This window comes from Colius striatus, chromosome 1 (genome assembly GCF_028858725.1).
Source record: "Colius striatus isolate bColStr4 chromosome 1, bColStr4.1.hap1, whole genome shotgun sequence".
Taxonomy (NCBI): domain Eukaryota; kingdom Metazoa; phylum Chordata; class Aves; order Coliiformes; family Coliidae; genus Colius; species Colius striatus.
Window position 1 is genome coordinate 113,949,195 of NC_084759.1, and position 22,891 is coordinate 113,972,085.

Here is a 22,891-nt window from a genome sequence, read left to right on the forward strand (position 1 = left end):
GGTGTTATACACCAGAAGGCACTATGCACTCACAGGAAAATCTTTGTGAACTTCCAAACTAATGCAGGTGGCATATGGTTTCCCGTGCTGTTATTTATCAAGGTGGGGTAGAAGGCTAAGATTTGAAGTACTTTGCCATTTCCAGCCTTCTTGGTAAGAGTTGTGTTGGAAAGTCTGTCTGGTCAGTGCTGGCTAACACACTGTTTTTAAGTGCATGTTTTCACAGATATTACAAGGAAGGAAATACTGCAGGCACAGCAAAGTGAGTGTCTGGGAAACATTACTTTTGCTCTGATCTATGAGCTGTGGGGAGCAAACACTTGGTAAAAGCCACTTACCAGAAGGACCGAGATAAACAATTGGGGATGAGTAATGAAGAAAAGAAACCCATTTTTTTAAAAAAAAATTAAATCCAAGAGTTTTATTTGTGTCTTGTAATGACAAGGAGCCAGTCTGAATTTTCTTGAGATCTGAAGTGTGAGTTGAGATCTGCCCCTGTAAACAATCACCTGCAGCTATGTCAGAAAGTTTGGGATTCAGGTAGTACCAAGGTAAAGAGACAGAATCTGGAGCTGGATGATATGGCTCTGTAGTTCTGAAAGACCAGAGTTTGTGTCATTCAGTCAGGCATCCAAAATGAGTTATGTCTTTTGGCTCTATGAAGGTACAAACATTTAATTGAAACCCCAAAAGGGCACTCGAGACCCACCTGTGGTTATTTGTACTTAATGCTTCATATTCTTGGTACTTTGAAGGAAAAGAGAGAGGAAGACCTGTGAGGCTTTATAGACTATTTAAGGAAGCCCAGCAATTCAACTGTACTGGCAATTGGACACTCAGCCCTTCAAAGCTGGGATGATAGCTCCAGCCCTCCCAATGTGTTACTTTACACTAGATGCTTGGATACATATATCTTCTTGGCATATCATTCGGCATTAAAATATTCTTTTTTCCCTTTTAAATACAGTGAAAATGGAGATTGTGTAACTGTCTTGATTTTGGCTAGATAGTTAATTTTCTTCCTAGTAGTTGGTACAGGGCTGTGTTTTGGATTTATGCTGAAAAGAGTGTTGATAACACAGGGATGTTTTGGTTATTGCTGAGCAGCACTTGTAAAGCATTAAGGTCTTTTCTGCTTCTCCCCCTGCCCTGCCAGTGAGTGGGCTGGAGGTGCGTAAGAACCTGGGAAGAAGCATGGCCAGGACAGCTGACCCAAACTAGCCCACAAGTTTTACTATTTTTTCCCTGGTTCTCCTCCCTGTGATACTTGAGGGCATGGTGTGAGCAAGCTGTTGTGTGGTGCTTGGTTGCTGGCTGAAATTAAACCATGACAGTAACTGAATGATAAAAATAAAATCCTGCATGGGCAGACAACGCTGGGCCTATCAGCACCATCATGTCTCCAAAAACTACATGTCTAAATCTTGAAGAAATGGTTCTTCCCCTGGCAGAAAGAGACATTGCTGTTTGTTGCTTTGGGGATGAGCATGTGAGTGTGTTTTGCTCTCATATCCTGATCTCACTAGGTTGTTTTTGTCTACTGAAAGGATTTTTTCTTTCCTGGAAACAAAAGCAGAACAATGTGAGGAGCTTGATGACCACCACAGTCAATCCAGGATTACTATTCTGCAGGAATAGCAATTGGGCATATCTGTATCCAGGATCTGCCACGTAATCACTACACAGAGTAAGTCTCAGCCTTTCCCGAGACAGCTGATGGTGTGTCCGTATTGGGGGCATCTATGATTTTGGATCCAAGAGAAGCCCTTGATAAATAGCACAGCACTGCCTTTTACTCCCACGTTTCTGCGCAGCCCATAGGTGAGCCCTGCTCCTCTTTCACCATCACATCACAACGATGGCTCTGAAGAAAGTAGGGTAGACCTGTGCTGAGATGGGTGTGCAAAACCCTATCTTTCTGCCCTCAATTCCTGTTTTTTAACACATAGATTTATATTTTTTCACCTTATACAAGAGTGGAATCAATCCATGAAAATGGGATATATTAAAATTCGGGGGCTAGCCTTAGCATACTGCTGCAGCCCTCAATCCAAGGAGCAAAAGGGATACAGTGTATTGGGGATTACCAGTCACCACCAGCCTGTCTCTTTCTCACTATGTCAAAACAGAGCCTTCGTTTTGGGGGTTTTTTTTACCTCACAAGTGAAATGTAAAAAAGGGAAGCAAAATAGGAGTATGTCCCAATCAAAAATAATTATGCAAGGTTGCCCCAAGGAAACCTCTTGAGCTCAGTTCCAGTTACAGATCCTGTCCCTTCATATCTCTTCATAAGGCTAGACTTAGAACAGCAGAAAAAACCCTCTCTGCCATTCTTTAGACCGATATAGAGACAGATGTGTGTTGATTATTTCTAATACACCAATACAGGCAGGAGATCTCTTTGTTTTGTTGTTTTACACCACTTACTTTGTTGGTTCCTTCTCAGTTTCTGTACACAGTTTACTCATAGTTTAAAACAAATAATTAGACAAATTCTGAAACATTAAACAGAAATTTCTTTCTCACTATGAATGGAATATCTTGCTTGCTTTGGGAGATCTGAAGATTAGCGATTGAGTAAGTTTCTAAAGCTTTGGTCTACCTACTGTTTGCCCAATATTAAATGTAACAGTTGCATATTTGTCTGTAACAAGCTGAGTGAGATGTTACTTTATGAAAGTCGTTGAGGAAACCTACAGAGCTCCTTTCAGCTTGACAGTGCATTTCATTGAGTCACTTCAATGTGGCAAATCAGCGTGACAGACCTTCCGTATTTTTCAGCAGTCAAGAAATAACTCCAAACTAAACCACAATTCCAAGCATGTAGTAAAGAGTAAGGGCTGCAGAGCAGAGGGCTCCAGTTGAAGGGCACACACACACAAAAAAAAAAAAGAGGTTCTGCTTGACAGTTTGCTGATAGCTCTGTTAAAAACTGAGTTTCAGTTTGAAATTATTAATCTTCAAATTTTCAAAGAAGCCTGTGGGTAAAACCTGGTTTTGCTGTAAATTCAGATGTTCCACTTGTATTGTTTTACAGTCATGTTTGAAGTTTTCTCTGTGGGAACAGGGATAGGCTGGCAACCCACAGCTGGGATCAAACAGGTCCTGATGGGCCTCAGCTGGAGGCAGCTCCTGGGTCCAGGTCACTCTCCCTGTGGAGCACTCAGGCCCCTCCCCACAGCCATGCCAGCCACTCTCAAGGCCCTTGCAGTTTGTAAGCAAAGAGTTTCTGCACTGCATTGATTTTCCATTGGTCCTAATTTCAGTTACAGAGCATTTGGTGGGTGTTGCATATATTTTAAGTAGTGTCTTATAACAGTTTTTTTCTTCACAGGTGAGAAATAAGGACCTTATGAATTCATATCCAAACAGATTTTTACTCTAGATCACAGAAGTGAGGCAGTGAGCTGCAAGTAGGACAGACACAATAAAACCAAGCAGTGAGAGCTTACCACACTAGTACTACCAATATGTCAGGTTGCAAAGCTAAGAGCTGAGACACTGGGAAAATTGCACAGTAAGATTTATTTTACTACTTTTTAATAGAGTACATCTATATACATAGATTATAACAATCTTCATGTTATCACATATTCATACCCTTCTCTACAGGAGTTAAGTGAGCTTTGTTGATAAACTCCCAGATTTTCAAATAAAAATTGAAGTATTCATGCCACTAATTTTCATTCCTTCTTCATGATTAATTTAACCAGTGCAATGGAGTTATTTTCAGAGGCGCCAAGCCAGAGAATCTTTTCACACAGCCTTCATGCTGTGAAATGGAGCATTTGGGTTTGAATATGAATTTGATAGTAGCAACAGGAGCAGCGGGAAGCTTTATCTGCCAACGGGAGTTAAAATTAAACAGAACTGAGAACTCCATCAGCAAGAGTTAGTTATAGCTGTGTTGTCACAGTTCAAGTCCTTCCTTTCTCCCCTCTTAATCAAGTGACAGAAAAAGTCTTCCTGCCTGGCTCAGCAGTTCAAATTATGTTACGTAAAAACGTAAACCCCTTGATAAACGTTGGCCTCTACTAATTTCTGCCAAAAGGAACAGTGGCTCACTAACTAGCCTGGGGTTCTAGAAGAGGTAGCTATAATCTAGTCTGTAAATCTTTATTTAATTCTTTGCAAAATAATGAAAACCAGTATAAGACAAGCTACACCTCAGTGTTTCTCACTGAGACAGGGAGGTGCCTTCACAGGCATACAGTAAGCTGCCAATATGATGCTCTTAGGATCTGAAATCCACAGAACAGGTGGGAATCTTCCCCAAGCTGCTACTCAGGTCACTTTTAGAAACTAGCCTTGAAATATAGACAAGTTATCCTGCTCTTATACAGCTGTGCTGGAGAAGGTCAAAACTTTTCACATGAATTTGATCAGAGAAGCTGAAACAGTGCAGCAAATCCATATTACGGTGCAGTTCATGGCTCAGGTTCATATGAAAGTCATAGTTCTAACACTTGGTACTGCTCCAATGAATTACTTGTTTAATGATCATTTCCTCATATGTCTTTGAACAAAATAAGGTTAAATGGTCTTTAGTTGTTTTCCCCTTTATATTGTTTTCTTCAGTCTTTGATTGTTTTTGAGGAAAATTGGATTTTGTCTCACTGATCTTTTTGTTTTTCTAGTTCCTCTCCTTTCCTTCTCTGATGGCTTGCCTCCACTTTTCCCTGTGGCTTACCTCACTCACTGATCTGTTTCATTATCGTAACTTTTTTGAGGCATTCATCACTCTTCTCATGGTTTAGTGTCCCCTATTTTAAAGACTCCTCCAGGGATCTCACTCATGCTGTCTATTGCATCCTGCTCATTCTGTGCCCTTTTTTCTCTCCCTGTCCTTTCTATCTTGTCATTTGCTTTGTTGTGATTTGCACTCTTCTCAAGGGATTCTCTTTGCCTCTTTCTAACTTTTCTTTGAGGAATCCCAGAAGATTTTGTCTGGGCTCTTTCTCCCACTTCTTTTTGCTGCAGTGACAAATGGATCCACAAGTTAACAACTTGCTGACAGACAGTCCTAGGTTAAACTTGACCACATAAGGCAACCGACACATTTTCTGGAATCTCTGGTTACCAAGCCAGCTTTCCCTACAACCATACCTCCCCATACATTCTTCACATTCATGGAACACAACAAAATGGACAGAAAGCAGAATGTCACCTTCAGTGAAGCATTTTTAGACTCCCATCTTCTGAACTTTTCAGAGTTTAACTACTAACCCAGGACATGTCCTTTCACAGTCTCTTCAAAGATAAGGTTCTTGTCCTAGCTGTATTTCCACAGGTTTTTATGCTCTCTTGTACAAAAAAAAATACATTCACTTTGGTACAAAAAGGTGCATTTCTTACACTTTCTTTTCTACATATCTGCTAGTGATCATTGCTGGAGGTGGGGTATAAAAATGGATTTGGTTCAAACCAGGTAGACAATCTTTACACTTTCCTTGTTTTTTATGTGCTCCACAAATTCTCCTTTAAACAGTTCAACTGTATATTCTTTTGACCCCATTACTTCTATGTCTATGACCTAAACTCCCCTTTGAGTTTTAGCCTAGTTGACACTCTGAAGTGTAAGCATCTGTATTGGAGATTCATGTTTGCCTGCCTTGCTTGAAGACATGGATTCAAGCCCAGGCTCTCTGTGAAATTACCTTGTAAAATCGTGAGAATTTGGACCATCAGTTTGTCTTGTGCATGCACTGCATTGTGTACTTGGAGACCCTTGTTTCTGTTCACCTTTCTGCAGTGTTGCACAATCAGTAAAGAAATAGAAATATGTGAAGAAAGCTTGGTAGTTGAAGGATAACAATTAAATGCTGGCACTGAAGTGGTTCAGAAAATTATGCAGGAGCCCTCTGAAGCTTGCATGTTGTCTTCCAGTTTGTTTTTCTTTGCAATATGCAGTGCCTAATTACTACACGAAAAAGTCTTGTTTTCAGGGTTATGCAAAGATGAGAAACCAGTAGCATTAAGACAAGCTGATGTTCCAAAGCAGCAAGTTGTAGTTGCCAGGTACATGGCTCTCTGGACAGAAGAGTGGCAACTTACTGACTAGGAAGACATTAGTACGGGTAAAAAGATGTATTAGTAAGAGTAAATGGAGGAGGCAAAAAAGATGTCAATGTTGATAATACTCAAGATGGGAAGGACAGATGGACAACCTAGTCAGAGTCTTATTGTCAAATAGTAAGACAAAAGCTGCAAAGGAGAGTTTTATAGTGAACTTATATTTGATGTAGCATGTAGCAAAATGTGGTTAACTGTAAGGAGATTTCATCATCCCCCACAGCTTTATTTGAACATTTCTTAACAGGAAGGAAGTACTTTGGGGACACCGTGATGATTGTTTTATGTGACATTTGACACCAATGATTTCTTGGGAGCTGAATTTTCAGGGTGCATAGCAGTTAACATGAATCAGGACTGTCAAACTTGGTGAGAGAGGTGCTTTTGTTAAAAGAAGATGAAGAATGTATTTTCTAAGGTCTTGAAGACCATGTCATCGTAGTAGTGTAAATTTATTACAAGAAAGTCCAAGTGGACTTCTTACAAAGCTCTGTGCTGTTTATCATGCATTGAAGGAACTCCAAGTAAATAATTTTCTTGGTGAAGCAGGTATTTCATTGAAGCCTACAGAGGAATTTTGGTGAAATCTTGCACCTGGAATGTGTTTCCAGGCTGAATTCTTCCTCTGCATTTGCAAAGCAGCTCAAGAGTTCCAGTGCCAGTGGGATTCCACACCTGTTCCACACTGGCTGGTCAAAGTCTCGACAGTGAGGTGTCTTTGAGGGGCCACTTTAGGCCACCAGTTTCTTCAGTTTAAAGACATGGAAAACTCTTATGTCAATAGAAACCTTTTCTCATCTCTCATTTTTTTCTGATTTTTTTTTCTAGAACTATATTAACTTAAACACAAAAATTGGAAATACAAGCTTAGGAATATGGATCACTGAGAATATTGACAATAGAGTTGACAGCAAGAAGGAAAATGTTATTTTGTGACTGTATCTTGTAAGTAAATTTTAAAGCAAACTTCTAGATAATTTCAAAACCAAACCCCACTACTTACACATATTCATGTATTTTATAGATACATAAACCTTTTTTGTTTGTTTCTACGACTTTTTAATTCTTTTAAAAACAGAGAAGTTTGCATTTTGAAGGATCATTTTCAATTTACTTGTATTTTAAAAAATAGATTATGTTAAGGTTTTTCCTCCTAGGTTCATATTTTATTAGAAAGACGTCAGAGTTCTGGAGCCTTGGAGAACTCTGCTGGCACTATGCAGACAGCTCTATCAGCAATCTGTAAGTAACAGACACACTAGTTAAATTTTCTTCTTGAATTAACATAACCATCTTTCTTTTGGTCTAAAGTAAATCTTATTATCAACAAATACCACAAAAACCATTTGTATTCAGGCACAATACATTGTAAAAGTACAGACTGGTATGGTTATTATGCTAAGGCTGTGAACTTTGCAAAATTAAAGTTAATTTGGTACTGTGAGTGTACTTCTTGAAAAAATCTTTTTTGGTTCAGTTTGCACAATAAACTAGGGTATTGTGATCATCTAGTGACATAGCTTAATGAGAATTCAAATTTTCAAGAGATTTGGTTATAAAAGGGTTTTTTCTATTTTCTTATCTTACATTTTTGTTTGTCTGGTCAAATAACACATGACTCTTTAGCTTCCTGCTTTATTCACAACTGTTGTCAAGCACAGCAATTGCTCTTTTAGCTACTTTTGACCACAACTGTCAATTTAGCCCTAATCTCCCACACCCTCTCTGAACACTTAACTCTTCATGTTTTCAAGCAACGTAGCTCCTCTTCAAATTTCCTGTTCTTACTAGAGGTGCTATCAAGAGCTTTGCTGTGTTAGAGCTACAGCCAGAAGCTGTAGAAGCAGAGCTCCAAATGTGTTTGACAATACGAGCTATCACTATGAAAAAGCCTCACTAAGTTTTACACTAACAAAAGATAAAACTGAGAAAGGGTAAAGGCAGGACTATGGCAAAAAAGAAATTAAATATATACTCAAGCAGGACTTGACACTGCTTCCAAATCATTGCAGGTGGTATTTCTTTGACAGCTATTCTTTTACAATCAAAAAAATTTGTTCAATGATAGCCATCAAATTTTATAGAAGTAGTATCCAAAGTGGTGACAGAACAACTCAGAGAAGAATTGCAAGAAAATGTGGCTTATGGGAAAAGACTGAAGAAAGTCGTCATATTTAGTTCAGAAAACATGTGACTGACTAAACGATGTAAGTGTTCTATCATACAGAAGATTTTTAGGTAGTGATAATCCAGCTATTTTTTTTCCATGTGACAGTCTCTCAAAACTCCTTTTCTCTGACATCCAAGGCTTGTTAGTCACTACAGGAGGCTATCATAGGAACTGAATTTTTCTTCATTGGATGAGGAGAAAAAAACCCAACCTAATACTGTTTTGGAGTGGAGTAAAATTATTTTAAGAGCAGATTCACTACATATGCAACTCATCTTGCTGTAGCTAAGATTTGACTGATAATGACCAGAGGCTCAGCCTGGCCTGACTGCCTCAACACTCAAGCCCTGCTGTCTTGAGGCGTTACTGTCATTGTACCTTCCCAGGCCTCTCATCACAAACTACACAGATCTTAGAGCAGTTCTTGGTCTTCTTTTTTACTATGAAATTAAAAGCCCATCTTGTTATAAACTGCCTACAGCCACATGAATTAGAGTAGCTTCAAAGTCTTGACACCACTGCAAGCACGGCCAACGAAAGAACAAGCTGCAAATGAGAAATGAAACCAGGCTCACCCACTATAGTTTTCACTGGGCAGAATTGCATCTTTGTTGTCTATTCCAAATCCTTTTGTTTATGCTAAGGTCTTCGTCCAATTTTAACCCTTCTGCTATCCTTGTTTTGTTTTCTTTAAAAGTTTATATGGCATACTGAATTACTTTCTCACAGGCTAACACCTTTTTCCTTTTAAACAGTTTTTTCCTTTTCAAACCTTCTTTCCCAATATTCTCAAGCTCCTTACCATCTGTCCTTTCTTTTTTCAGTCCTACAAACATTACATACATTAATGTTTTTTCATTAATTTTCTCATAATCTTTGGCCATTATACCACTACAAGACTAGCCCTTCTGTCAGCTGTAGCTGTTGACTCCTATTCCAAAACTTCTCATCCCATTGAGCCTCTTGAAATTGTTGCAAGGTCTTTGATAAATTCATTATCACTCAAGTCCCTTGATTTGAATTCTCTTTTATGACACAAATGCACTTAAGCACTTTTAAACTTTTTTTTGTGATCCACTGTTTCTTCTCTTTCAACGTTTCCTTGGTATCCTTCCTGTCACTCCACTGTCTTGCTCCTTTTTCTGTTTCTCCTAAGCTCCCCAGGATGCCCCACAAAGGATTTTCTCTCCATTCTTTCTCTTCCTGCCACTGGTGTATTTTATCCATCCAAAATCTGCTCTCTGCTTGCCTCGTGACTCATGACTTCTTCTGGAGAGGGTCCAGCACAGGGCCACCAAGATGATCAGGGGACTGGAACATCTTTCATATGAGGAAAGGGTGTGGGAAGTGGGGCTGTTTAGTCTGGAAAGGAGGAGATTGAGGGGAGATCTTATTAACATTTACAAATATCTAAATGGTGGGTGTCAAGAGGTTGGGACATCCTTTTTTTCTATTCTAGCTAGCAACAGGACAAGGGGTAATGAGATGAAGGTGCAACACAAAAAGTTCCACTTAAATATAAGAAAAAACTATTTCATTGTGAGAATGAGGGAGCAGTGGCACAGGCTGCCCAGAGGGATTGTGGAGGTTCCTTCCTTGGAGGTCTTCAAGACCTGCCTGGCCATGTTCCTATGCAACCTGGTCTAGGTGAACCTGCTTCTGCAGGGGGATTGGACTAGATGATCTCTAAAGGTCCCTTCCAACTCCTACCATTCTATTATTCTATGATTCTATGACTTGCTCTCTCCCTTGCCTCATGACGTTTTCTTGGGTCTCAGGGTCACCTCAAACATCACCATATCTTTCTCAGAGATAGTTCAAGGCTACTGAAGGGAGTCAATGTAACAGAAGTGTGCTGACTTAAGGACCAGAGCCAACACTGCATCTGCCATTGGCAGGAAAGGGAAAAGTGGTCAAGAACACACCTGCTACTCCTACTGTTGCCTGAGGAGGAAGATAGTCAAGGTTGTGGATGGTGACTAGTGTGGAAAGGAGCCCCCAGCCCCCATTTCTCCGCAAGCAGTTTCTCCTTCTTAAGGTTTTTCTTGTCATCAGAGAAGCACTCCACTAAGCAGTCAGCAGGCAGCGTGTGTCTGTGACTGCCTTTTCCCTCTAAGCAACTTCTAGACTCCAATCTGCAAGATCTACTGAAATGACTCTCTTCTGTCTGCATCTAGCTGATGACATCTTTAGGGAAAACTGTGAAGAACATGTAGTCATCACCTTCCTGAAACAGGAATTTGCAGTTGTTTCCTATCTGCTTTCCTTTCAATGCAGAGTACAGAGAACCTGCCTGAAGTACGGCAGCACTGAACAGCTGCAGCTCTTCCTTTGCAAAGCTGAGCCTCAAACAATTTTAACTAGGTGTCTTTGATAAGAAGAAGAATCTTTGCCACATGTTTTTAAGGACACTTGTAAGGTAAAGGAGGGTATTTTCCCCCTACTCCCACTAGTTCCCCCTTGAGGACTAGGGATTTGTTTCATTGGTAACCTGTGGTCACCACAATACAGACCTCAACTTTAACTTCCCCTTCCCATTTTTAGGTTTCGATGTCATCTGGAAATGCAATTAGTGTCACGTATAATTAACTTGCAGTTAAATACACTGATGTTAATATAAGATTTTTTGTGTGTATAAAACTGTCAAAGTAAGAAACATGAAAGGAACAATTGCATGTACAACCATAGTTCTCCCTGCTTACTAGTGTTCAGTCGGTATTTACATTGTTTTTCCACAGGATTGTTTTTCCCATTCTGTGGTCAAGGTGCCAGCAGCCAACTGTATCTCACACTTTGTTTCTCTACTAAAATCCTTGCATAGTTCTACAGCTTATTGTGATGAACTCTGTTTAAACAGAGAATTGCCAAGTCTTTTCTGGAGTTTTCCATGGCCGTATGTGTGAGGCTGATCAGAACACCACAAGCACCAATTTTCTTTTCTCAAATTCACATATTAATCTTGAACAAAAAAAAATCCTCTAAACTTCTTACAGATGAATTCTTTCTCCTCTATACAGTCCTGACTTGCTCCTGAAGCGTAGCCCTATCTATGGCTTTGTGAGGTAGATGACACATAGAAAAAAATAAAGTTGTATAATTGACCATCTGCACCATCATACCTGATCCTTCATCATGCTTCACTTACATAAAGGGAGGAGAACTGAGATTTTGCCAGCAGCGTACTATAGCTCTGGTATATCCTAATTGTTGAGTATTTGTCATTACAAGTCTTTTTTGAGTTTAGTGAAATGGGATGGGATTTGTGAAAAAGAAGGGATAAATATAAAAATGTCATCTTTTGGCATTCCCTTTTCTACTGTGTAGATTATCAGCAAGGTGGATCAGGGAATTGCACCACACAGATCCAATATCACCAGTACTAATAGAGTAAGTGGCAGTAGTGGTGGCAGATGTTACCATCTTGAACTGAAATTGCAGGGGTAATTGCCTTGGGGCAAGTGGGTCACTGACATGGCTTGGCAACAGGGAAATCATGACACATCACGAGGACTTCATAGTTCAGAAAGAGTTGGCCCTACGTGTGAGAGCTGGCAGATGAACATGCAAACAGCATGTTTTGAAATCATGAAGACCTTTGCCAGTGTGAGCATTCATGTATCTGGACTGCATTTTGACCTTGAGAGTGGGCTCTACTGCAGGGGTCCCAGATCCTTCTGTCTTCTTTTGAGGACTCTGTCTCTCCTGCCTTTCTTGCCATCTGAATTACTGCTCCTCCTACACCTTTATGTCTTCTCTCAGTTTGCTATCCCTCACAAACTCTGTCCAGCCTGGTTTTTATCTCCAGGTCTCTGTGCTCCTCTCCTGGTCTTTGGCTTCAATCAGGGAAAGTACAAAATGCCTGGGAAAGCATCTCCCATGATGCTGGGCAGCAAGTCCTTCATCGGAGAGCGGCAGTTCTACACATGGCCGTATCCCATCCTTGTCAAATGGACAGCAGCCTTCCAGGGGTGGCAAAAGGCACTGTCTGATCCACTTCTTCTTCCAGACATATTTCCTAAACTATGGTACAATGACAGCAGAACTTCTTGATGAAATAGCTATACTTTAAAAATAAGAAATGGATGGGGAGGGAGAACGCTCTGTTTTGTAAAAATCTCAGTCTCAAATTTTGCTGAGTAACTTTCACCAATATTTGAAAAGTCAAACAAACAAATAAAAATTAAAAGTTAAAATACTTTTTTAAAGTGCAACAAAACCCAAACAATTTAACAACTGCGTGAGAGAGGAATTCTGTCAAGTAAACAAATCAAACCAAGCAGCATTTATGATTAAGAATCCTATTTGCAGGGCTTTGGGCCACTTTAAACACAAAAGTTAACTTTGAAATATAATTATCCTTAGGTGTCAACTTTGCTATTGCATAGCTTAGAAGTGTAATACACAAATGTCAGCCAATAACATGTGACAAAAGATTCTTCCCTTCTGATGTGGACCATGACGAGTGTACACAAATCATTTCTCATTTCCTGCCCTCACTGTATTCATGAGCTGTAAGCACAGGCGAGTGACCAACTACCCTACAATAGGTCAATGATAACAGCACTGGTGAACTTGTGGCTGTGCTTAGCAACTCCATTTTTCATTTGTCTGCAAACAGCTGCCTGTGGAATAAGCTTTCTTTTCAGGCCAGGCTTTGGATTTTCTCTGGAATCACTTTGAAAGGCAAGAGACCTTGTTTTCTTCTGTCCATGGAGTTCCCATTTTTTCATGGAAAGATAACAAGAAGAACTGGTGAAGAACTTCTGACAAAGAACGGAAAGAATGGTAGCTATTTAATACGAGAAAGTGAAAGCGTAGAAGGAGCCTTGTGTCTCTGCGTTTTGTAAGTATTCTAATACTAATTTTTAATAAGTTTTCAGATAGATCCAAAGACAAGCATTTATCTTCTGTAACATTGACAGTTCACTAATATTAACAGACTCCAAAGAGATGTGTATATGTATTCAAGTAATGCTGGTTGCCTTAGGCTTCTTTTATAGTAAGTGACGAGAGGGTGGCATTTGCAAAAGATATTTTATACAACAGCAGACAGATGAACTGTAATCTGCTGACGCTGGTCTCTCTCTGCAGACCATAACAAGAGCTCGGAGAAAATAGCTTAGCCTGCCAAAATGGGGTAACAACCTTACTCAAAGTTACTGCCTCTGTAAGGATGAGTAAGTAGCATTTTAGCACTGTTGAGACACTGAAAAGTCTCATGTGAGGTTACAAGCCAGTTCTCTCTTCATAGGCTTTCTAGCTGATGAAACCTTAGCTTTATGCCTCAGTGGAATTTTATCTGACATACAAACACAAGCTGAGACAGAAAGCTATGAAGTCCTTTTCAAATCCATATGACAAGCTCATGAACAAGATAGGTATAGAAAATTACTACTTCTAGTCCTCTAAATACTATTAAAATTTCTTTTTTTAAAAAAGTTATTTTCCTTTCCTAGAGGGAATAGCACTTTTCTTTCCCTTTCAAGAAGCCTGTTTCACACTTTCCATTATAATTGATCTGTTCCTAATGTGTTCAGAGTTTATAAATTAGTAATTCTGAGTCTTTCTTTCTTTGACCCTATGAGGTTTTACACTCTCCTTGAGGATGTGTTTGAGTGTGACATGAAAAAATCTTAACACTTCATCTAATTAATCCAAAAATATCAGAATTTTTAAAAAATCAATGTTCAGAAACTCATTTCTTTTGAAACAAATCAAAGGAACAGGGAGAAAAGGAGGGAGGGAAATGGAGTAGTATGGGGTTGGAGGGTCAAAAAAAAGAGGTCCATGAAGTTACAGAGTAAGGAGAAGAGGAGACAGGAAGGAGATAAAGCCTTCAGGGAGTGAACTGTGGGAACCTACTTTCAGTATGGTGTGGAAGGTAGGGGATGTGAGGAGAGCAGGGAGTGTGGGAGGGAAAGGTCATATATGCCCCATCAGAAGGGACAAATGAGGATCCTGGCATGGAAGAAGAATGACAATATTAGTCCATGAGATGAGAAGATGGCTGTTGAGATCTCATGCAGTAGAGGTAGATGAGAAACTGAAGGGCTACTTAGGTGTGTGCATGGTCCATCGTAGTTCAGGCAGACTACAGAGGGCATGACTACAGACTACATTGGGGGCAGATGCAAGCTGACACAAAGCTTAGAGCCACACTAAGGTATTTTTCCTTTCTTCTTCTCTTTTTTTTTTTTCAAGGGCAAAGCAGATCTACCATGTGATAGCTTGCAGACATGCAAGCATTTGTTGACAGTGTTCTAGGCAGGAAAAAGTATGTGACTTCCAGCTAGCTTTTCTGAGTTGTTGGTGTCCAAAACTGTGAAGAACTTTAGTGTTTAGTGTATTTGACTTTAACTTGTGCATTAACAATGTAACAGTTGTAGGGGTGGCAGCAATGGTGTAACAGATAATGGCTGGCAGAGGTGAAAGCAAGGGTTGTCTTCAGATGGCAAATGGGATGATAGTAGTGTATTGGCTCAAAATTGCCTCAGTGACTGAACTGTCTGTCAATGGTTGACTAGGAGGAGGAAAGCTGTCAACTCTAAAATTGGAAGCAATCAACACTAAAACTCTCTTTGCTCTTCCAAGACAACTTTTAGGTTAGAATTGCGTCTTAAAACATTGCATAGCACTGATATGCCAAGGTCTGGATAACAGGCCTCAGACATTAGTTGCCTTTTAGACTGACCCTGCAAAATAGCACTAGCAGCTGTTTAACAGCCATCTGCGGTACTTGCTAAGAGTATCAGCTTTTTTAGCAGCCACCAGCAGACACCTATCAGTTGAAAAACATGAAGTTAAAAGCCACAAAATCAAAAATACTCCCTTGGGTTCCTCTCTAAGTCCTGGCCAGACTTGGGCGAGATCCAACTCAAAGGATGATAAGCCAGATGTTCCCACATGAAGAAAATGCAAGTCATCCTAACTTGACAGGTTTGGACTATAAATCAGGACCCCCATGCAGTGACTCTTTGGTAGCTTCAACTTGGGTGGACACATTGTGCAGCACTTCCCAATTGCCAGGACATGCTCTCCCAACTCTCATTGCATCTGGGTCACCCCAGCAACTGTGGGTCTGGATGATTGTTTAACATATCAACAAATGGTGATGTATCTTTCTTAATCCTTATTGCTATTTATTCTCTTGTAATAATGACTAGATGCATTACCTTGCTTATGCTCTTTGCTAATTAGGAATAAGAATGTCATGGGTTTATTGTTGTAACTGAATGCTTTATCTTATTTTCTGTAACATTTTGAAGTAAACAGTAAGGTAAGATTAACGTTTTTATTGGTGTCTGTGTCCTTTCCACCGCTGCCTGACATTTGGCAAAACATCGAGCAACACAAGCACCTAACATGGTTGATGCACAACTAAATGCACATCTCTCAAATTAGCTGATCCATGGGCAGAGATACACATTCAAACCTGTCCCTGCTCTTTTGAAAGTGTCTCACTCCAGACTTACTGCTCTTGCAACTGTTCTCTTTATGGTTTAACACATTGTTCTCAAAAAGAAGTTCCTCTCACCATGTTTTTCTGCCATTGGATCTCCCTGTACCCAAATCAGGCACTTTATTAATTTGTACCATATGCAGCTGTTGGTAAGCATTTAGTAGTTAATGTGGAAGTAGAAGTCATGAATATGAGTAACAGTTAAAAGTGATGAATATGAGTAACAGTTAGAAGAACTTGCTCTCAGTTACTGCTTTGCCCTCCACCCCACTTATTTGTGGTATATATTTCTTTGCAACATTACTGCTGCTTTTGATCATGCTCATGATCTCCAACTCATCTTCTGAATAGTTACAGCTGCAGTATTTGATAAATCTTGTATTTCTGTTGATAAAATAAATCCAAAGCCATTGGCAGCCTGAGTGTTCGAATACATCGTACTTTTAAAAACTAAAACCCTGGGAAATGCAGAGGAGGGATAATTTTCTTAGAAGTAGGACCTGCACAGTCATTTTCTGGGTGCTGATGACTGGAGGCCACTTTCTTCTAACATTTCTCCATTAATTCTTCAGATATAACTGAAGCAAAATGAACTTTAGGGAGGTAGCACTCCTGAGGAGGATAAGAAGATTGACGGGAGGGTGGGTTATTACTTTTATATAAAGACTTCTGTTAGGTTTAGTTCATAAGTTATTTGAAAATCCTGGTTAGAGTATTCTTATATTTCAGAATATGAAATGTTTTCTCATTTTACATTTTCTCTATTTGTCTTCTTCAATTTTACTGCAGAGCTTCTCATGTCTTTAATTCTACCTGTTGTTCGCAGACATTTCCAGTCTCGCTCTTTGTTAAAAATGTGGATTTTTCTTCCTTCTACCACAGTGTCCACTTTCAGGAGCAGGAATTAGAGGCTCTGCCCACTGTTAAGTCCTTAATACCATATGCACTTTGAGTATATGTTCAGTATCATACACATTTCTAGCTATACTGTGATCAAGTCAAACATATTCTAGGATGAAGTAGCCTGGTACATGATCACATCTGAAATACACGAATCTACAGACAACTCAAGGAGTCACTGTGTGAGGTAGCATCAGGGCAATAACAGTGTGAACTGATGGTGCTGCAGTTGCTTCAGGGCTCCCAGAAAGAAAGCACATCACACATAAAACATTCTGTAACTTCACATTCCTGTGTATGTGTGCCAGTCTCCTCACCTGCTCTCTTCTTTAGAGGAATGCCAGCAGGTCAAAATCATTCAGAGCGCCACTCCATGCCAATGCATTTGCTTCCATACAGCATTGCCGTGTTGTGTCATATACCAGCTGAATCTCTCATCCTTGTTTCAGCTGTAGATCAGTGTTTTAAAAGATGACTGCTTCTCTTGTGGATGTGGTAATTAGCTGGAAGACAGCTCATTTTCCCCTAGAATATGACTTAAAGAACAGCAGCTCACTTTTGTCTTTGTAGCCATTTACGTTTTCCTTATAGGTCCACTGTTGAAGGAGTACATATTACCACTGTCTTTCCATTGCAGAAGGTTGTCTGACAATTAGTCCAATCAGATGTAAAGTCTGAGAGTTAACCAAGTCTAAACAAGTTGCAGCTGTCTGACAATCTATCAAAAGCATAATGTATGCCACATTTTCACAGCTTTGAAGAATTCATCTACACTTATCGTATCTTCAGGGAACAAGAAGGATATTTTAGAATACAGGTGAGTAACTCATTTCATCTGTAAAGATAGCACTGAAGATCATTGTCTTGATTTTAAAAGTTAACATCCATAAACACATTAACATAGAAAATATTTCCAAGCTTGCTTTCATTACTCAATTATTGACTTCTTATGACATATGAGCTCAGAGTAGCTATTCTCCTTGTAGAATTCTGTTATAACCTAAGTGAATCTGTTATTTGTTGACCAGTTGTCTTCTGATTTGACCATTTATTTTTTACAGCATTGAAGAAAAATCTATCACTCTTGTTACTTGCTCCTGTTCATAATTAGCTCTTTCTATTTGAAAGCTCTGCCATTGCACCCAGCATCTTGTAGGAGTTTTCAATATTGCAATGATCTTTTTTATTTAAAATGATAATTAATAATTCTGTGCAATTCCGAGGCACCTGAAGTGATGACTTCAGGTAATGCTGCTTACAGCTTGAATAAGCTTAACAGCAGGCTGCATCAATCAAATCCTTAGCCAAGGTGAGAGGACACTTAAAAGATGGCTCCCTCCTCTGCTTGTAGTAGGACAGCCAACAGGAATAACATCAATTAAGTAGCATTTATGTGGAATGAGGACCATACCCCATAAAGGACACACCAAGCTCCCACATGCTGGTAATTTCTTGCTTCTTTCTTTCTTAGTTTGGACTCATTACAAAATACACAGTTTCACATGAAAAATAATGGTTTGTTGACAAAAAAGAGTCTATTTTGGACTATAGCCACTCTACTGGGGCTTACTGTCATTCCTATCAGCAGCTAATAACTCAAATATCTTTAGGATTTTTTTCAAACTCAGTTTTCCTTATAAGTTTTTGCCAAGAATGTGAAAGAAGAGTTCTGTTCTTCAGATTTTTCAGTTAGATTGTTCTGGCTTCCTAAAATAATAGCCTGAAATAATACACTGATGGTGGAGGGGAGACTGGATTTTTTAAAGGGCCAGATTCAGCCCTGAGCTTTCTGGAGTGCAGTAGGCTGATCCCAACCATCAGCCAAGCACCCACACAGCTGCTTGCTCCCTCTTCACCAGTAGTGGGATAGGGTGGGAGGAAGAGAACATGAAAAGCAGAAGTGAGGAAACTCCTGGATAAAGATAAAAGTTTGCTAGATAAAGAAAGCACACGTTATCAACAGTGTTTTAGTCACAAATTCAAAACACAGTACTATACAAGCTGCTATGAAGGAAGTTAACTCCATCCCAGCCAGACCCAGTACACAGAGACAATGGCACCCAGCCCATACAGGGCCAAAGGGAAGACAAAGGATGCTGAAAATCAAAGAACAGATTGTTAGATAGGAAATAAATCAAAATGAAAGCCCCACTCACTTTTAATGACTAGCAGTAGGACCCTTGCTGTGATTAGACATGACTGCTGTCTGTCACTGTCCTGAAGCCACCAGCACTGCAAAGTCATAAGCTGGAACACAGAAACTAGACATAAGCTGGGATACAAAAAGTTCCACTTAAACATGAGGAAAATTTATTTCTTGTGAGGATGAGGGAACCCTGGCACAGGCTGCCCAGGGAGGGTGTGGAGTCTCCTTCTCTGGAAGTCTTCGAAACTTGCCTGGATGCATTCCTGTGTGACCTGATCTGGGTGAACCTGTTTGAGCAGGTGGCTGGACTAGATGTTCTCTAGAGGTCCCTTCCAACCCCTGCCATTCTGTGGTTCTATGATTTCCGTACAGATCATTGAGAGGCTGTGCCATGGAAGTGGTTCAGGCCAGCTGCATGAACCCGCACATTAAAAAGCAGTTTGTAAGAACGCTGATCTCCCACTTAGGACTGCCATTCTCTGTGTTTGACCTAGGAAGTCACCAACGCAAGTCACAAAGATGGAAATGCAATAAGCTCCTGCCTAAAAGAGAAAGCTGGTGCTGGGGACTTTCATATGGATTTTCAGACACATCCGCTATCTCTGCCCATGTCCCTTGCTTGACAATGCTGACATTTTGTGAAACATTAGGCTGCTGCTTGTCACATGGTTGTTTAAATACAATATTTTAATATTTTATACTGATGTTCTTTATTTAAAAAAAAAAGGTTGAGGTTACGCTTAGTGTTGCAACGACATCACCAAACAGGTGTCCCCAGTGTTCTAAGGATAGTACAGTATCTTGTTATGAAATCAGTTTACAAAACAGCTCTTTGGTAAACAAGAAACAACCTACCATTCATTTCAATTAGGAGATTATGTGAAGGGCAGTTGCAAACAAACCTTATTTTCCTTTCCCAGAATCACAGAATCTTAAGGGTTGGAAGGGGCCTGAAAGATCATGTAATCCAACCCCCCTGCTCACACAGGAACTCTTCCAGGTGGGTTTTGAATGTCCCCAGAGGAGACTCCACAACCCAAAGGGGCAGCCCGTTCCAGTGCTCCATCACCCTCACAGTGAAAAGGTTTTTCTTTATGTTTCTTTGGAACCTCTGATGTTCCAGCTTGTATCCGTTGCCCCTTGTCCTATCATTGGACATCACTGAGAACAGGTTGGCTGCATCCTCCTGACACCCATCCTTTACATATTTGTAAACATTTCCTTTCAGACTACTGAAGGTACTCCAGACATGATCTTCAGAACCCTAAAGGACCTGATATACAATTATGAAAAGCCAAATCAAGGACTAATAACAAACCTCCGTTACCCAGTAAAGAAACCAAAGGCCTCACAAAGAAGACAGAGGTTCAAGTCAGGAAACGATGACACTTATGATGGTGAGAAATTTAGCTCTGCCTTTGCGGGCTGTATTTTTTAAGATGATTACAAGGTTTGTGGTGAATAGTTGCTATGTGTCCTCTGAGTCCAGCTCACACGGAGAGAAGTTCAAGATCCTTCTCTCATACGTTCACTGGCTACATACACCCATCCACTACAAATTATGAAGTCAAAATTGTAAGATATACAGGAGGTAATGCATGATATTGCCCATAGCTCACTCCTTCAAATGTGCTGATCCCTCTAGGCCAGGGAAGTCTGAGGACCAGTTTTACCAGCTGCCAAGTTCTACCAAGCTGACAGGCTCCTCCACTTCACTAGGAGTTGAAACTGTCCTCTATCTTCATTGTTCACAATGAAAGCTGCTTTTATACTGAAATCTAACTCAGTTAATTTTGAGATGCTAGTGAGGGGGGGGAAAAAAAGCCAACCAGCTCATGGTTTGTTGTGATTTGTATGAATATTTTCAGTTAATATGTTGGAAATAAGAAGCATATAGCCTTGTGCCCAGGAGCTCACCGCTTTAGAACTGAGAGTTCAGTCTCTGGTTGATCTTGTGCTAATTTATGCTCATGAGTCCCATGTACAGGATATAATACTACACCCTGACAGAAATATTCTGCAAACGGGTACAAGAAAGGTAGAGTTTTTCACAAAGTGAGAGATCCTGTTTTATAGCGTTGTGCCATCTTTACGTTCTTGGTTTGGAGAGGATGAATAGAGATACTATTGGTAACATCCCTCATGCACTTTTGAAAGCTATTCTTCATTTTACTGCTGTATGATGCTCAGCTTGGTCTCCATCAGGTCACAGGCTGAAAAATAACTTTGAATCTCTTCTAGTTGCTCAAAGTGTAACAAGAGCCACAGAGAGAGCATACATGAGCAAGGGAAAAACTTACATTAAGCACAGCTATCGTAAAGGAAAAAAATCTTAAGAGTATCTAGTCTTCTGCATGGTTTCTATCTGATGACTAACACTAGGTAAAATGTGGTCATGGTGGCCAGCCTCCCTATGCTTCAGCCATACCTCCTGGCTGTACAATAGACATTGCTTCTTTGTACACAACAGAAAGCGCAACAGCTCTGGCACTCCTGTGTCAAGCAGACAGGACAGGCAGGAGTGAGCTCTCCCCAGCAGTTCATGCACTGAGTTGCATTTTTAGGGGCTACAGCTGCAACAACCCTGCAGAGAGAAACAAACAGTGCCAAAGCGATACTGTCAGTGTCTCCAACAAATTGTCATTTGGATTGCTAAAGCAGATATGCCACATCAGCTCTAAAAAGGTTTTTATAGTATCTTGTTATTGCAACTCCAGGGAGATGGAAAATACTGCATTAACATGGACATATTTTTAGGAAAAATAAGGTGTAATACATATTTTATTGTCTGGTTTTCCAACATGAACTTTCCAAAAGATGCACAATGTCTTGGTCTGAACTCACAGGGAGGAAAACAAACCCTTTCATTTCACTGTCAACATCTTTGTGGTTTCCCAGAAAAATGGAGGATTTTGTTACTTTGGAACTGTTGCTCTTTCAATTTAATTTAAATTTAACTTATACAATATTCTAAACTTCCCCCTCAGACATGCTCAAGGCAGAGGCGGAGGAGTGGCAAGGGGCTGAGGTTAACGTCATGATGGGTATCTCTCTGAAATGCAGTTACCACATGAAACACCACAGTGCTTTCTAAAGCAAACACCATCCTTTTTCGGCCCGGTCCCTCACTCTGCACCAACAGCTGGCTTTGTCACACCTGCAGGACTGAGCATTCCAGTGAGACCAGCGTAACACCTCAAGGGACTGGGGTCATGATACTGGCTGTTGGACATTTTTTGTTTTCTAGCCTAGGAATAACTTGTCAGTGGGTGTCTGTTTCAGTAAATTTCCATAATGGAGACTGAGTCCCAAGCATTCAATTTTTGCCTTTCCTTTGGCTTCTGAGAAAGCATAATAAATCTGACAAGGTCTAAGAGGTAAAGGTTTTTTTCATGCTCTCCTCTCTTGGGTGGGAAGAGAGCTTTTCAGTGGGGTATTTACTTAGAGAAGAAAGTAGGTGTTACGCTATAGTCACAGCTATCTTGGCTATGGAACCAATTGACTAAGTATGAATGATTTCCAACTTTTGATTCTTCCTCAGGAAAAAGAGGTCTCACGTGGATATAACTGTTTAACAACAGAGCTCGCTGGCTCAGAAAAGACAATGCAGGCTTTGCCTCCATACAGGCTCCTGGAGGACTCAGTCCACATTACACAGGGCCTACAGGTTGGCCTTGCAATAGCAGAGAGAATACTGAGAAACCAAACTGAGTTACTAACTGCCCAACAACACAGCCATAGGCCATTCTGCTTGCCGTGACCTTTCAGAGAAGACATTTGCAATGACATCTTTTTGGTTTTATTGCTTTCTTTACAGAAATTGATGACAGCGATTATATCGTTGTCTTACCCTGAATGATCTGCAACCTGACAGTGTGGGAAGCTGCTGTTTCAGGCTGTGCCATAGCAGAATGGATCAGCTGAGAAGAGCTGCCAACTGGCCACATTCCACTCTGGATCTGTACCTCTGGAATTTCTCTCCTCCTTTTGTGTTGTCAGAGCAGCTGTATTTTCTCTCAGTATATCCAGTACAAGCTACTATATATTTTTGTTGAGCAACAAAAGAATTACTTTTTGTAATAGAAATATACATATGTGTGCATGTACGTATTGGAGGGTAGGGGCAGGGAAGAGTATCTGTGTC

General features: G+C 40.2%; 1 protein-coding gene across 1 annotated transcript; it reads left to right on the forward strand.

Moving 5' to 3' along the window:
* Window positions 1–12,951: 12,951 nt before the first annotated feature.
* SH2D1B (SH2 domain containing 1B) lies at window positions 12,952–22,602 on the forward strand. The gene is made up of 4 exons (XM_010205741.1): window positions 12,952–13,085; window positions 17,355–17,418; window positions 19,976–20,144; window positions 22,565–22,602. The coding sequence occupies exons 1-4, from the start codon at window positions 12,952–12,954 to the stop codon at window positions 22,600–22,602; spliced, it is 405 nt and encodes a 134-aa protein (XP_010204043.1).
* The last annotated feature ends 289 nt before the right edge of the window (window positions 22,603–22,891 follow it).

Coding starts and splice junctions, on each gene's coding strand:
- SH2D1B (XM_010205741.1), top strand. CDS start 12,952: ATGGAGTTCCCATTTTTTCATGGAAAGATAACAAGAAGAACTGGTGAA. Junction 17,419..19,975: donor AAGGATATTTTAGAATACAG/GTGAGTAACTCA, acceptor ATTTCCTTTCAG/ACTACTGAAGGTACTCCAGA. Junction 20,145..22,564: donor AAACGATGACACTTATGATG/GTGAGAAATTTA, acceptor CTTTCTTTACAG/AAATTGATGACAGCGATTAT.